Consider the following 15683-nt stretch of genomic DNA (forward strand, 5'->3'; position numbering starts at 1 on the left):
CTCAATTTATATACTTGAAAGGCCCGTTGATAAAAGGGTTAAGCCTATTATGTCTAAAAGCTCAATAGAAGTCAAACCCATGAAACAAGGGTTTGGCTCGTTCCCAAACCCAACTCTTTTGGACCCAGCCATGTACTAGGTCCAAGTGCATGTGAGTCTGACAAGGTGCCAAACCTAACTCTTTTGGACTTAGATATGCCCTAGGTCTAAACGCATATGAGTATGACAACATGCTAAACTAAACTCCTTTAGGCCTGGATACACGGTGAGCCCAAACATCTTTAGGCCTAGAAAGATGATAAGCTCAATATCCTTAGGTTTAGGATTATTCCAGGACTAGACATATAATTAGCCTTTTGTTAGGTCATAAGGCAATCCTTACCAACCCTTAGTACATGATAACAAGGACTTAAGATCATCATCTCTCTACACCCTAGCTAGGTAAAAGTTATCTAAGAATTGAATATATTTCAATCAACACTAATGCTAATTATAAGGATTATTCTTATCATCATTAATGTTGTATACGACATAGCTTATGAAAATTTTCTATAAACACGTGGTATTCTCATCAACATTAATGTCATGTAAAAAGATATTTTCTTCAAACATTATTGTTGAAATAAGAGACTCCCTCCCTACTAGTATATTTAAAAGGAAAACACTTTTGACCCCTCTAGCATAAACAAGAAAGTTCACAGTATAAGAGCTATAAATACATTTTGAATCACCCAAGTAAAGGGTTTTAAATCTCTATTATCTATTGCATATTTTTTTTCAGAGTCTTTTTTTAAAATATTATTGCATTTTCTCTCAAAAAGATACTTAAGCATCTAAGAGTTTCTAAATTCAATAAAAAAAAACATTTTACAGGTATTAGGTCCACCAACCTTCTTGGCTAAAAAAAAATAAATTAAATTGTCATAACTAAAAAATTAATTAATTATTTAAAACATAAACCTTATCCCTTAGCAACTTGAATTTTTTAAAACATTGTTATAGATTCACTAACCAAATTTAAAGTAGGAAAAATATTTAATTATTTCCACTTAATAATTTAAACCTCATTCATTGAGAAACAAAAATTTACCATCATAATTCTCAATTTTTTTTTGGAAAAACTCAATCCTCCTATCATGATTTAATGTATGAAAAGATGATTATTAATCTTAAGAAGTGTAATTTAATTGATTAAGCACTAAGTCTGTTTTCTAGTGGTTATCAGTTCAAGTGCTATAAATCTTAAGATTATTAGAGGTTTATAAGGTTGTTAACTTTAGAGTCTCGAGAGATTAATCGAGTAACGTATAAATTGAGTATAATATTTATGATAAAAAAAAAAGATTGCTATTCAATGAGTGCAAAAAAGAAAAGAAAAAAGAATGGCTTGTTTTCTCCGGAAATATAGCCAGGCCATGCTGGGTTTGTTGTGACAACACACTAAAATAGGGGGGGGGGGGGGGGGTTGTGTTGAGCTAAGTCTAAAATATAACCTTGTCAAGATTACAAGGACTTGTAACTGAATTGCCTTCCTAAACCAGTTTGATTCGGCCATGAAGATGTCGTGGATTTTGGGAGAAACACTTTGGTATTAAAGCAATCAAAATAATCTTTAAACGAACGTGGTTGGCCCCATTTGTTTCTCTTTCAATTTCTCAGCAAGAACCCAACCTTTTCTTTTACCAGGTAATTTACCCTTTTGTTTTCTTTTGGTAAATTCTTGCATTCTTTGAATTGTCTTTATGTAGTCATATGTTTGGCTTCTTCTTTATAATCATTTCTCAAAGCTTTCATCTCTATTGTCTTTTGAAGTGGATAAGACATTGTTTGTGTGTTTCATATGAACCTTTTTAACTAATAGGAACCTTCCTATACCATGGTGACACTTTCTGGGACATTATTTATATCTTAGGACTATCATTGAAACTTAATAAATAAGTCTTTAATTTTCTGCGGTTTTGTTTGGTGGGTGAGTACAATGCCTTTGTGGGATTATGGATCTCTTTCTCGCTCTAAGAATTTTAGAGGCTTCTTTCAGGTTAGTGTTTCTTTTCTGAAAAGGTTGTTTCTTTCTCTTTTGTTCTTAGTCTTTGGCTTTTAAATTGGAATATCTTATGTGGGTTTGCTTTGTTGTTTTTGATGTTGTTGACATCTTACTTGTATAGCAGAATGTGACTCCTTTGATTTTCTCTACCAACGTAACAATATATGTAAGAGACATTTATGTTGTAGTTCTTTGTGAAATCTGGTAGGTTTATTTGGACTTTTGTGGTGAGAGATCAGATCATTGTTGAAGAAGGATTTTAAAATTTGGGGTTTTAGAGTTTTGAGGGTAAAGAGGAAGTCTCTACTTGTGTCTGCTGTGTCTGTGTTGAAATTTGAAACCTGCAATAAAAAGCACATTAAAATTTAATGAAACCACTGAAAAATGAAAGCATTGAACAACTAGAGCTAATTCCTATTCACTGCTATTAATCGGAGAGGATTCAGTATACTTGGTAATTGTTTAAATAGGGATTCAGGGAATGCTGTAGTTGAATAATGGTCCTTTACAGCTTCATCCTTGGGCATTTATTTTATTCAGTGTGGGTTTTGGTTGTTAATTTGTTCGATAAAAAACAGCCATTAATGGAGGAGTATTAGATCTTGCAAGTCTCATTAGGTTTAATACATCATAAGTTGAATCTTTGTTTGGACCCGTACATGCCTTACTTAGCATTCGGTTAATATTAATACATATAATTGAATTGTAGATTTGTTATATAGGCTTTAGTTGAGTAGTCAAAATAACAAGCGAGGAGTGACTCTTTAAATTGGAGCATTCCGTTAATCTGCCTTCTCCAATTATTCTATGAAATGTTAATTTTTCCAGTGGTTTCCAGAAATCATATCTTAGATCGTTATTTTACAATGATGCAAAGTTGGAAGCCTTGAGAAAACAGGTCCACTGGATTTTCTATATCACATGGCCTTTTTTTTTAATTGCGGTTTAGCTCCAATCTCTGGTTTCTCATAGATGCTTCTGAATGAGTGTCTATGGTTAATCACTTTAGTTTTGGAGCTGCTTTCATGATGCTGGTGACGGGTGATTGTGTTAAGTTTAATAGTTCAATAAGCGGATAAGGGAGGATAAGTATAACAGTTTTGTGCATGCCATGTGCCACCTCTTATTGTGATAAACTATCACGCATTTCAGATTAGGGAGGATAAGTGTAAGAAGGGCTGTGCTTTTCTCCAGTGCTAATTCTGGATGCAGTTGTAAGGCTCCTTGATGAGGGTAAGCATAGCGAGTGCATAGTAGTTGTTAATGTAGGCAATGAGCTGCCACATAGAATGACCATTAAAAGGATCAGAAGTTTTATTTTATCCAGTTTATTGTGAACAATATTTAGTTGTATGGCATCTAAACATTGAGGACTTGCTAATAATGAAGGCCTGAAGTACTGATCTTCAGATTCTGAACCTGGGTTGCAAGTCTTAGTTGATGGTGCAGTTTGAAACAATGGAAGAAGCTCTATCATCCTTCATGAGAAGTCCTGTTGGCTGGTCCTTCAAGGTGTTAAAGCAAAAAAGACTTTAAAATTCATTGGTTACTGTCAATAAGTCATGCCACGAAATAAATGGCTACCAATGTTTGGGATAATGCTTTCATGAAGAACATTATCTTGATGACATTTCTGCATAGCATTTTTTGGAAACAAGCAAGCAAGTATCACTGCATAGGGAACTAATTTTGCAGATTGGTGAGTGAATGGAATGCTGATGATCCAAGTATTGGATGGATAACGTCTTGTCATTTCTTATTTAGATGCTGTGATTAGTAGTTTAAACACTATATATAACATTTGATATAGGTGTGTTTTTTTTTTTTTTTTTTTTTTTTAATATGTACCAAGTCTACTGTTTGGGTTCTGATTAAAAGTTTGATAATTTTATAACTGAGGTTTTGGCCTGATATACACTGTATTAAACTTAATGAATTGTGTGACCACTGGGATCTTCATTTTTTTACCTGAATATTGGCTTGTTGGGGTTATCAAGGATACATCAATCAACAGGCTGGATATGACTGTGAATAATTGTTAGCCATTTTCACTGATGACCTTCCAGTAATAGAGCACACGAATGAAGAGGTATAGTTGTTACTAATAGATCTTCATTGTGGTGTGAAGGCCTCTCTGCAATATGACAATGTGAAGTTTTGGGTTTGTGTTTACAAGGCTAGTGGCTCTATTTTTCTGAAAAAGTTGCTGAATTTAAGCTCTTTCATTTTTATAATCACTATAGATTTCATGGTTATGGAGAGCCTCTTTATCAATTCGTTTTTGCTGTACCTATTTAAGCTTTATAATAGATGCTATTATGTAGTGCTATTTTCTGTTCAATGGTGAAGATAGTCCCTAGTCATTTTCTGTTGGTGCGGAGGTTCCTGTTTTATTCATTTTTAGTCCATAGATAAAAATATTTCGGTATCAACTGTCAAAATTCGTGATCTAGAATAGATAATTCTGCTGTAAGTGTATTTATGATATGTATCTTTAAGAAGTGATACTGCTGCATGCATAATTTGGGTTTCCTTCTTTTTTCTTTGCTCTTTAATGTTTGTATGATTGATGATTTATGGAGCTTGAGCTGCATATGCATTGAGAAAGGTGCTTATACCTTTCTTGCATTCATAAACAGTAAAAGTAAGGCATAACATCAATAACCTTCCTTGTAATTTTTACTGTTAATACCTGTTATCATATTTCACCAAACAGACCTTATGTTACATTCCTAATGTCCCTTTATTTGGAGCTCAAAGTCTTATATTAGATTACTCTAAATGGTGACATGCATAAATGCAGTACAAGATGAGAGAGCTCCAAATGAGGGAGTTCCAGCTTGGTTATGGTGTCCATACTGTGAGGTCCCATGGAGCTTCACTTGCAAGGGCACACATGCATGATTGGCTTATACTTCTGCTTCTTGTGGTGATAGAGTTCATCCTCTATCTCACGCCTCCATTTTATCGATATGTTGGGAAAGATATGATGACAGATCTTAAATACCCTTTGTTAGATAATACAGTGCCTGTTTGGACTGTCCCAGTAAGTATTGTGGCTTCATTTGCTAAATAATAACATATGTTCCAAGGAAACCATGTGAGTAACAATAACATTGATGGGACCCTTTCTGTTTTCTGATGATTAGATATATGCTGTTCTCTTGCCTGTGGTGATATTCCTCCTTGTCTACTTTCGTAGGAGAGACATCTATGATCTTCATCATGCCATACTAGGTGATAACATCCTGCCTTCTACTTACCTTTTTATCTGTAAAAGATTTCTGTTATCCAATCTGCTGAAAAAATTCTCATGATGCTTTATGTGTGTTCACTATTGCAGGCCTCTTATTCTCCATTCTAGTGACAGCTGTCATTACTGATGCAATAAAAAATGCAGTTGGTCGGCCTCGACCTGATTTCTTTTGGCGTTGCTTTCCTGATGGAAAGGATGTATGCTTTTATGGACCTGCAGTTATTTGTTACTTTCTACTGTGACGATTGATATAAGATCACCACCTGTCCACATTTCATAACATTTATGGCTACATAATTTAATACCTGAAACCTTATTGATCTACAGGTTTATGATCAGTTGGGAAATGTGATATGCAATGGTGAGGAAAGTGTCATAAGGGAAGGGCATAAGAGTTTTCCCAGTGGGCACACTTCATGTAAGTGTTTACCATTACAAATAATTTCTATACAAAACAATTCAAAAATTCTTGACCACAAAGTTAATTTATGCCGAGTGATGATGAAATATTTTTATCTCTACATTGAAATATGGAAATTTTGGTTAGGGAAGCTGCAGAAATTGAACTCCTAACACCAAAGCTATGCTGGTTGGATACTTTTTGGCAGTCATTTTAGCTTTGAGGAATAATGATTTTCAATTTCCAGGGTCCTTTGCTGGTCTGGGTTTCCTATCACTCTACTTGTCTGGAAAACTGCAAGCGTTTGACCGCGAGGGCCATGTTGCAAAACTATGTATCGTCTTCTTACCACTACTAGCTGCAAGTCTTGTTGCCATTTCCCGAGTGGATGACTACTGGCATCATTGGCAGGATGTCTTTGCAGGAGGTCTCTTAGGTGTGCTCCTTTTCATTGTTCATTTAGTCATGTAGATGAAACTTCCTCATTGTCTATTGGATGATTACCTTTGCTAACTATTGCAGAGGCATCTTTTGCAGGACTAGTAGTGGCAACATTTTGCTATTTGCAGTTCTTTCCTCCACCATATCATCCTCAAGGTATGTTTGTTGGCAAATTTTATATGGCTCCTTTAATTTTTGTTGAACACTAGAGTCCAGGAAGGATTTTGATTGGAACATTTCATATTCTTTGCTAGAGAACGATAAAGATTTAATTTTAAGCTTATTCGCCTTGTGCAGGAATATTATTTTGATTAGACATCTAGGCTACAACTAAAGATATCCAATTAATGTACTTAGCTTCTTAGGGCATTCTTGCTATCATAGATGCAAGCTGCACAGCTGCGGCTGGCTGCTGCCATTTTCTGGTTTTAGACCCATACACTCAAATCAGAGAAATGGAAGGGGGGGGCTATGTTCTTTGTGTCTAAGATTGTTATGAAGCATCTAATGCTGGAGCCAGATGCAGACTCTGATATCCAAAACATAGCTAATTCCCATGGTTTTGTTGTTTTCTACATGGAACTCAATTTAATCTGAAGGGAGCATGCAAAATTTCAAGTTGCATTCTGCTAAATGATTGTCTTAATTCTTTAAAAGTGTCAGTCATCAAATCTGACCACAACCTAAAGAATTGGCATCATGTTTTCTTCTCTGCGGTGACATGTTCATCTGACCTTCTGCATGCAGGTTGGGGACCTTATGCTTACTTTCGGGAACTCGAGGAGTCAGGTGCGTATTCACAAGCAGCTGCTACTGTAAATCCACTCAATGCTGAGCCATTGGAGTCACATGTTGAGAGCAAAGAAGATGATAAAGATGGATTTCTGGGGCTGCATCTGGCACGTGACTCGACTATGCCTCTTGAAGATGTGGAATCTGGGAGGAGGTAATTACTGATAGATGCAAAATTATCAGCCAAAGTTTCTCCTTTACAAGAAAAACATCATGTCCTTGTACATCGTTCATATGGTGTTCTGTTAGTTTGCCTGTTATTGGCTTGTAGCAGGATTTGGCCCTTCTGCTTTGTTTTGCCCTAACGAAACACATCCATTCATTAAACATAAACATAGCACATACTAAATGTAAATTGGTCAAAATTACAAGTGATGAATACCTTTTAACTCCCTCTGGATTCTTGAATCAACAGATTGCAGTGGCGACAATTCATTTGAACGTTTGGGAATTAGAATACGGACATATTTTTTTATTTAAAAATATATTAAAATAATATTATTTAAAAAAAAAAAAAACTATTTAGATAATTCAAAGCAACAGCTAATTCAAAATGCAAGCGGCAATCTTAGCATTTTCTTTAGTTTTCCTGTCAAGGTATTCTAGGATAAAGTTTCAACAGAGAAATTTAATGGTGTTTAATATATAATTACTAGATATTTACATACAAGAAAATGAGAGTAACATGAGGTTTATCTCTTTTTCATGCTATAAATGTCTGATAATCAAAGCCTGTCATAATTTTTTTTAATTTGATAAGTCTTTGTGTTATGATATGATGTATGTATCTAATAATTACAATTTAAACATTGTATTTTTTTATTTATTTATGAGTCGAGATGGGATTTGAATCTCTTTTATAATTGAGTTTTAGAAATTGCAAAACCATAGTTCGCTAGAATTTCAAAATAAAGATTTTTTTTTTGGGATAATTTCAAAATAAAATTCATGCAATTTATTTTTATATATTCTTACATTTGTAATTATATCTATTATGTCTTTGTATAATATCCAATTTTTTAATATATTTTTCTTTCAAATTTTATTTTTTAAACTAACATAATTATATTTTTCATTTTAATGATACTCGAGTGAGATATATAAAAATATAAATTTAATTTTTCAAAAAAAAAATTAAGACAAATTTAGCTATTTATATTTGTGTATGTATATAAAATATGGGAAAAGTTTTTGATGTCTAATTATCCTCTAATGAGAAACACTTGACTTGCATATGCCCAAGCCCAACGTCATTATGTGAACCATTAACGATCCTAATGGAAATTCTCCCTGATTAGTTAAGAGAATAGTTGTTAAACTCTATCTCATAAGTTAATTCCGAAAATTTATGATTTAAAATTTGAGCTGAGATAAGTTTTAATTGAATTAAATAAAATATTAATTTGATATAATTCAACTGAACCAGGTTTTTAATAATCAAGATAATTCTGTTAAAAAAATTTTATTCGGGCTACACCAATTTAATTTTTTTTTCTTTTGTTTTTTTAAACCCAACATATTCAAGTCAAAAGTAAACCTCCCTCGTCGGTTAGAGTTTTACGACGGTGATTCATTCATGGTGTAGGATAAGAATATTATTCATCAATAGCCATTTTTTTGGTTAAGAAAAGCAAACAAATTGATAGGAATATAGGCGGGTACATTTGACACCAAGGCAAGATAAGAATTGTGCAATGCATAATTTTAAAGGATATAATTTAAGTTGAGGCCTAAATTTATTTTTTAAAGGTTATTAATTTAAGTTTTATAAATATTAAAATTATTAAAAATTTATATAGTCGTTAATTTCAACAAAACTCGTAAAATTAATCGAGAAGCACAAACTAACTTGAACATTTATATTAATAAAAAAAAATCATACAATGAGGTGACAAGCTGATTTTATAATAATAATAATAATAAGGTTTATATTTGTCTTTTGCATCGAGTTTTTTTTTTTTACTTATATGTTAATATCAAAAATTAATTTTAAAATATTAAAATATTAATATTTTTATATAAAAAATAGTTTAAAAAACCATCAACACCGAATGCCATACCATCAACACCATCAACATCACAGCACCGAATGCCATTTTATGATGCCTAATTATTCTTCGATAAGAAACACGTAACTTACAGTTGAGCACATACTTATCCAATAAACAATTATGAATAGTAAGTAGCATCTGAGCCATCCACGTCATCATGTGTAAAATTGACGGCCCTGATGGGAATTCGCTAATTGGTTAAGACTTAAGACTTAAGAGTCAGAGGCACACATTTTTATCAAGATTGGTTTTTAATTTCAATGGCAGAACCAAAAGCAGACCAAAAACATCCTTCACCATCAGGTACAGTATCATCAATTTAATTCTGTAGATTTTCGTGATGGGTTATTGCGTAAAACAGAAAAAAGATTATTTTTTTTTGCTGTAATTTTTTTCATTTTTGATGCAGAAGAAAAGGATGTAAAAGCGCCAAATGTGATTGAAAGAGCGAAGGAAGAGATAGAGGCAATCGTTCATGGTGGAAAATCTCCACGCCATTATAAGGAAACACATGGAAGAAGTGATGATATTGATGAGGATACCCCCATAGATGATGTTAAAGGACCAAGTGTGTTTGAACGAGTCAAGGAAGAGATCGAAGCCCTTGTTGGGGCTATTCTTCCTAAGAAGAAGGAAAAGAGTGACGTGTCTTCTTCTTAGATGGGAGATGAAGTGGGTTTGGTTAATTTGTCTTTTGTTGTATGACTTACTGTTTTGAATACACAAGTTAATGTTTTAAGCAATCAAGTTGTGTTCTTCATGATGTCTGGCTCTCTGTTTCTCACTTGAAGGAGAAAAAGTTGTTTCTGTTAGGTTTCTTTTGCTGGGGTTTTCTAGCAAACATTATTTAGCTGCTGGCTGCTGTGTGTATTATCCCTGGTTTTAGACCCAGGTAACCTCAAATTGTGGTAATTAATGGAAGTGGGCAATGTGGCCGATATTTTTATTTATTCCCTTCTGTGTGGAGCGCTCTGTAAGATTTGCTGCTAAGAGCTTCAATGAAGCTTATGCAGGCTGGAGCAAGAAAAGCTTGGAGTTCGTTTTGGCGTGTAATTGGTTTTTGATTGTATCCACTGAAAACTGATTGTTGATTATTTACGTCTTTTGAGATGAAAAGACGAAAACAAACAATTTTTCAGGTTTTTGTTTTCAAATTTGGTTTCAAATGATACCGAATGACCTCTTTTATGGTAAGCTATATGCCCAATTTGGTTGCAGTTTGAGAGCAGATTGTCATTTCTGCTGGATAGCCAATTCCCATTGACATTATGTTTTCTTCTGTCAGTGCCTTGTTTGTCAGATTTCCTGTTTAATGCTCTGCTGTTGCTTCTGTAAATTGGTAAAAATTGAAGTAATGCAGCATTTCGATACCCACTTGGTCCCCGAATCTTGATGCTATAATATTTCTGCATCTGCAAAGTAATTCTTATGGATGAAATCTGTTTTTGAAAGGTGTAGTTTGCAAGAAATGGTTTTGTTCTTGCCAAAAACAGGGCCGCAATAGAAAGTCATTGATGGACCTCAGGAGCTGAGGAGCTGGAGTTTTGACTGCTAAGGCCGGCCTCAGCAGTTCAAGTAAGGGATGGCAATGGCCTCCGCCTCCAATTATCCGAATGGATGCGGGTGGGATTAGAGTCAAGAATGTATCCTCTTCTTGCATGGAGTTCCATATCCAATTATGTAAATTGTGGAGATGGTGCCTTGCTATTTGACTCTGATGGGTATAGAGGCTGTGACAAGGGTGGAGGGTGCATTATCCGTTTACTTAAACTCCATTACCATCCCTACTCAAGTCCTTGCCTTGAGAGAGCTTTTCAGAGTGTCGTAAGCTTGTGCTTGCGTGTTTATCCATACCTTAATTAGGAGCACGCTCATGCCAAGTCGAGCTTAATACCATATGTTTATGATTGGTTCTGGCTTTCTAAATCTAAATTTTCTGTCGAAAGATTGAAAGAAAGTCTAGCAGGATCATCAAAAGGCCACACTCGACTTAGCTAAGCATTTTTCACTTGTTTTTACTTCAACTCCATGACCTCATAAGTTTACTTGTTTCCTTTGACAGTTTCCTATTACGCAATCAGGTTACAATGAAATCCCAACGGATTCCAGCGGATGATGAGAGGCCAATTAATCTTCTGTTTCCAACTACTCTCAATGAACTTGAAAGCTTTTCGTGGAAAAAGGGTGTGCAGGTCTTACATAAATGCCTGCCATTGCAACTCTTTTTTCCCATCAAAATGCCTTTTGTGACAAGTTTTAAACCAGAGAATCGAAGTGCGTCTGCTGCCCTAGTCAATCTTTTCATGAACATTCAAACGAAAATCGCAATTTCTTTTTTGATTCAAACTCTAAATAATAATGCAGAATACAAACTCATTTATCTAGAAAATCAAAAATCAAAACACAAAAATGACCTCTTGACAGCTTCTTAATTAAAATCAAATCTCAATCACATGCTCTTTCTTGTTAGAATCCAACCTTCTCGAAGTAAGACTCCAAAGAATCTAAACTAAAACCATGTCCGAGCCCATTTCCATATCCAAACCCGAATCCAACCCCACAACCCATACCAACCCCAAAAACTAGCTTGGTGTTGTTCCATGGCCAGCTACCATACCCGAGTCCACCCACCAACCCGATGCCTGCTCCAATACCACATCCGATTCCAACACCGCCCCCAGGACCCAGAATGGTTTCCTCTACTTTCTTGTAACCGTCTTGAAGGAATTCGGGTACTGGGAATTGATCTCCATTCTTTCTCTTGCTGTCATTTGTATTCCATTTCCAAAGGGAGGTGGAGTTTTTAGTCTTTGTCTGGGTTTTGGATTTTGGCTTCATTCTACGAGGTGAGCAAAGGATAAGATTTTTAGAGAATTGTGGGACTATGTGGCGGAGTGGTATTTATGCTTGTATATAAGTATAGCAATACAGACCCAGTACAGGAGAAATACTAAGATTTCATAAGCTGGGGGAGGGGGACTCAACATGGAAAAAGAAAAAACAATACAAGGATGGATGGTAAATAAACAAGAGTACGAGGGCCACTCTTAAATTGAAGTACCCTTGATTAGTCCTTGGATAAAGAGGAAAAAATTTAGAAGAAAAACAAAAGGTGAGGGTTGATCTGATCAGACAGTGGTGGTTATTTTTTGAGCCACACTAATTTAGAGAAATTTATGTAGTTTATTGGACCAATACATTTTTAATTGGTTGACGTGGTGGATTCTACTTAAAAGAATAAATTTTTACTGATTTTTTTTTTAATTTTGATTATGGATAGTTTGCTTTTAACTATATTAGAAATAATAAATTTAGATTTGATGCATGAAATCTAAATAATTGATTAGGAAAAACATAAGAATCTTTACAAATTGGACATGGAATGCCTTAAATAAGGCCAATATTAATAAAATACATATAAACATTTTAATAGAAAAATAAATATAAACTTTGAAAACGAGGTAGTGTGACATTAAGGATGGCTAATTTGCCTTGGTATCATTACACCATTAATAAAATAACTTCAAATAAATTCACGGTGCTTCATAATGAAATAACTAGTTTTTTTTTTTCAAACTTTTTTTTTTAAACTATTCCTTTTAAATTCTTTTCTTCCAACTTCATCTTTTAATTTTTTATTAATTTTAAATTAATCATCATGATTTATTTTACTTTATTTTTTATAAAATTATTATAGTTTTAAACAAATATCTCAATAATTAATTAGTGTTAAATTTTTTTAAATATATATTTTTTTATCATATCATTAAATAAAAAATAGATTTTTTAAATCCAGTAAAACTTATGATTCAAGTCGAGAAGCATGAGGTTAATCTAATAATTATCATCTTATTAGCCAATTACTTGAAGATTTTTTTTTTTTTTTAAGTTAGAACATGAAATCTTTTTAAAAATTCAAAAACCCTACTAAATTTTGATTTAGTTGATATGTCATGGATATGTTGTTTGTTTCTAAATTTAAAACACATTTGGTTTGGAAAAATAATAAATTAATAGTGCGTTTCGATGTTTTTTTATATATAAATAAAAATAATAAAAAAAATTATATTAATAAATTTTTAAGATAACAATACTTTCAGAAAATATCTTATACCACAATATTAAATATTATCTAACTTAATAAATCAACTAAATATAAGTAAGTCAATTATTATCTAGTTGAATATAAAACCTATCTAAACTATATATATATATATATATAAAAGCCTTCACCAACCTATCAAATAACTCTAGTCGTGATCATGTTCACTTAAAAGTTATTTCACCATTTAACATTTTGAATTTATAAAATGTTTGGTAGTTTTATGGTTGTAATTGTTAGTTTTTTAAAATATTTTTTACTTGAAAATATATTAAAATAATATATTTTTATTTTTTAAAAAAAATATATTTGATAACAACGCATTAAAAATGATCTAAAACACAAAAAAAATATTAATTTGAATTAAAGAAAAAAAATTAAAAATTATTAATTTTTTTTCAAAGCACTTTTGAAACGCAAAAACAAATAGTGTTTTACAAAACTTAATTAAAAAAATATATAAAAACCGCTTTATAAAAATTGTATTTCAAACTTAATTTTTTTAGTAAACTTCACAGTATAAACACAATTTTTATAGTTATTAAACACTTTGTTATATTTTTTGCATCGCAAACATGGAAACAAGTGCAAAACAAATGCCTCACGCGTTAAATATTTCCGTTGTTATTATTTTAAAAGTAGAACGTCAAACAAATTAAAACTAAAATAAATGATTGGCTCCCGTGATATAATTTCTATTACTAGGATGTAAATAGCTCAACTTTAATGTTTCAAAGTGAATTCACCTGGTTTTAGCAAGGTTTTACGTTGGGTTTGTGTTTATGACAGGTCTAAAACCTGAAACTTTCTTAAATTAATTAGACTCGAGCAGGTCCACAATGAGCTGCGTCAAAGTGAGTTTAGATGTGTTAAAGCTAAGCTCATCCAAAAAAAAGGCTTAATTAGTTAGGTAGGAGGTTTAAGCTAAACTTATTTATATTTGCTTTAGAATTTAGTGTTTGGTTGGAAGTGTGATCACGATTGATTTTTAAAATAATTTTTGTGCTGAAATATATTAAAATAATATTTTTTTTTCATTTAAAAAAATTATTTTTAAGATTAACGTATCTAAAAAATTCAAAAACACATAAAAAATATTAAATTTTAGCAAAAACAAAAAATCTAAATTTTTTAGAATTGCATTCCCAAAGGATCTCTTAGACTTCTGCTCATCTAGATTGCTTCACGTCTGGGCTAAAACTTTGATATACTTATGATAATATAAAAATTGAATATAATAAAATATGGACAAATAAATATATATAAATCGGATAAAATCATGTAAACTTGCGATTTTACAACTATTTTTTTTTTTCATGTAAATATAAATCTATTTCAATTTGTTTCGTGGATACGATGAATCGTGAGTTGAGGAGTGAAATTGTTTCCCAAAAATCATTATTTTCTTTTTCTTCATTTATTTTCCCTACAATGTTGGTGATGTGAATGACTCTGATTCCATACTGTCTCCCTCAAATATATTGGAAACAGAAGTGAAAATTATGTCGGTGAAATCTAGAGTAACAGCGCAGGAATTTTTTATTCATGCAAAATTAAGAGAAGTCAATTAATTATTTGTAAAATTACTACTTTCTTAAGTAATTTTATAATTAATATTACGTGAATTTCGTTTGTAAGATGAAAATCCATGGAGATAAATAATTATATTTTATTTTTTAAATTACTTAAATTATATATAAATTTTTACTGTTTGAACTATATATATAAAAAAATTTACATATTATTTTTTCATGTCATGTTAAAAATATGTTTGTGAGAACCTTAAAATACATGCACTGTTATTTTATTAATTTTTTTGTAAATTTTTTTTAATAAAGACTTAATTGCCTTACTAATTACTATTTCTTGCACTCGCTATCGATCTTGATTCAAAATCTTCATATGGTTAGAAGTTAGAACTCTGATTCAAGAGGGGAAAATAAACGCTATTGAAGCTATAAGTTTGGTCGGTTATATTGTCGGCCTTCAACAAAAGTCAAAACAAACCATACGGCATACACATTCAATAGGAGGCCAAATAATTCTCACAACCTAACTTTATAATTTTTTTTGTGTGTGTTTTAAACATAGTTATTAAACCCGGTCCGGGAGTTGACCCGGCCAAGAAGCCGGGTCTCGGGTTTCATGGGTCAACTCGGGTCAACCCGGATTAACCCGGAAAAATTAAAAAAAAATTAAAGTTTTAATATTTCATATGAAAAAATCCATGTAATATAGATTATACATATTATAAATAATGAAGTTTAAAATAATATTTTAAAAAGTTTTTTATCCCACGTTAAAAAGATATTACGTTAAGCTTTTAAGTTGAAGTATTTAAACTAAAAAAGTTTTTTTATCTCACATTAAAAAAACATAACTTTTTTTTTTGGAACATAGAGTATATATACTAATAGGTTTCAAATCCCACATTGAAAAAACATAATTTTTTTAATGGGAACATAGAGTATATATATGAAAAGGCTTCAAATCCCACATTGAAAAGATACTATGCAATCCTTTTAAGTTGAAGTATTTAAACCAAAAGGTTTTTTATCCCACATTGAAAAAACATAACTTTTTTTCATGGGAACATA

At 32.1% G+C, this 15683-nt stretch overlaps 2 protein-coding genes across 4 annotated transcripts; both read left to right on the forward strand.

The window, feature by feature from the left end:
- The first annotated feature begins 1444 nt into the window (after positions 1-1444).
- Positions 1445-7326, forward strand: LOC118029756 (putative lipid phosphate phosphatase 3, chloroplastic). 3 transcript variants are annotated; one of them, XM_073405655.1, is made up of 9 exons: positions 1445-1686; positions 4042-4133; positions 4848-5090; positions 5194-5281; positions 5388-5497; positions 5628-5718; positions 5948-6136; positions 6238-6297; positions 6889-7326. In XM_073405655.1, exons 3-9 carry the CDS (start codon positions 4854-4856, stop codon positions 7089-7091), a joined length of 978 nt encoding a protein of 325 aa, XP_073261756.1. In that variant the 5' UTR covers positions 1445-1686; positions 4042-4133; positions 4848-4853; the 3' UTR covers positions 7092-7326. The 3 variants fall into 3 exon arrangements, with proteins under 3 accessions (XP_073261756.1, XP_034889571.1, XP_034889570.1); XM_035033680.2 differs by lacking the exon at positions 4042-4133; XM_035033679.2 differs by lacking the exons at positions 1445-1686; positions 4042-4133 and adding an exon at positions 1718-2038.
- A 1808-nt stretch (positions 7327-9134) lies between these two features.
- Positions 9135-9934, forward strand: LOC118029763 (uncharacterized). The gene is made up of 2 exons (XM_035033692.2): positions 9135-9287; positions 9394-9934. The coding sequence occupies exons 1-2, from the start codon at positions 9245-9247 to the stop codon at positions 9642-9644; spliced, it is 294 nt and encodes a 97-aa protein (XP_034889583.1). The 5' UTR covers positions 9135-9244; the 3' UTR covers positions 9645-9934.
- The last annotated feature ends 5749 nt before the right edge of the window (positions 9935-15683 follow it).

The sequence above is a fragment of the Populus alba genome, chromosome 17, assembly GCF_005239225.2.
Source record: "Populus alba chromosome 17, ASM523922v2, whole genome shotgun sequence".
Classification (NCBI taxonomy): Eukaryota; Viridiplantae; Streptophyta; class Magnoliopsida; order Malpighiales; family Salicaceae; genus Populus; species Populus alba.

Bases quoted from the DNA above. Each gene is read 5' to 3' on its own strand.
- LOC118029756 (XM_035033679.2), top strand. From the start codon at position 1,979: ATGCCTTTGTGGGATTATGGATCTCTTTCTCGCTCTAAGAATTTTAGA. The intron at 2,039-4,847 runs GTTAGTGTTTCT...GCATAAATGCAG, and splicing joins ATTTTAGAGGCTTCTTTCAG to TACAAGATGAGAGAGCTCCA. The intron at 6,137-6,237 runs GTGTGCTCCTTT...CATCTTTTGCAG, and splicing joins CTTTGCAGGAGGTCTCTTAG to GACTAGTAGTGGCAACATTT.
- LOC118029763 (XM_035033692.2), top strand. From the start codon at position 9,245: ATGGCAGAACCAAAAGCAGACCAAAAACATCCTTCACCATCAG. The intron at 9,288-9,393 runs GTACAGTATCAT...TTTTTGATGCAG, and splicing joins AAAACATCCTTCACCATCAG to AAGAAAAGGATGTAAAAGCG.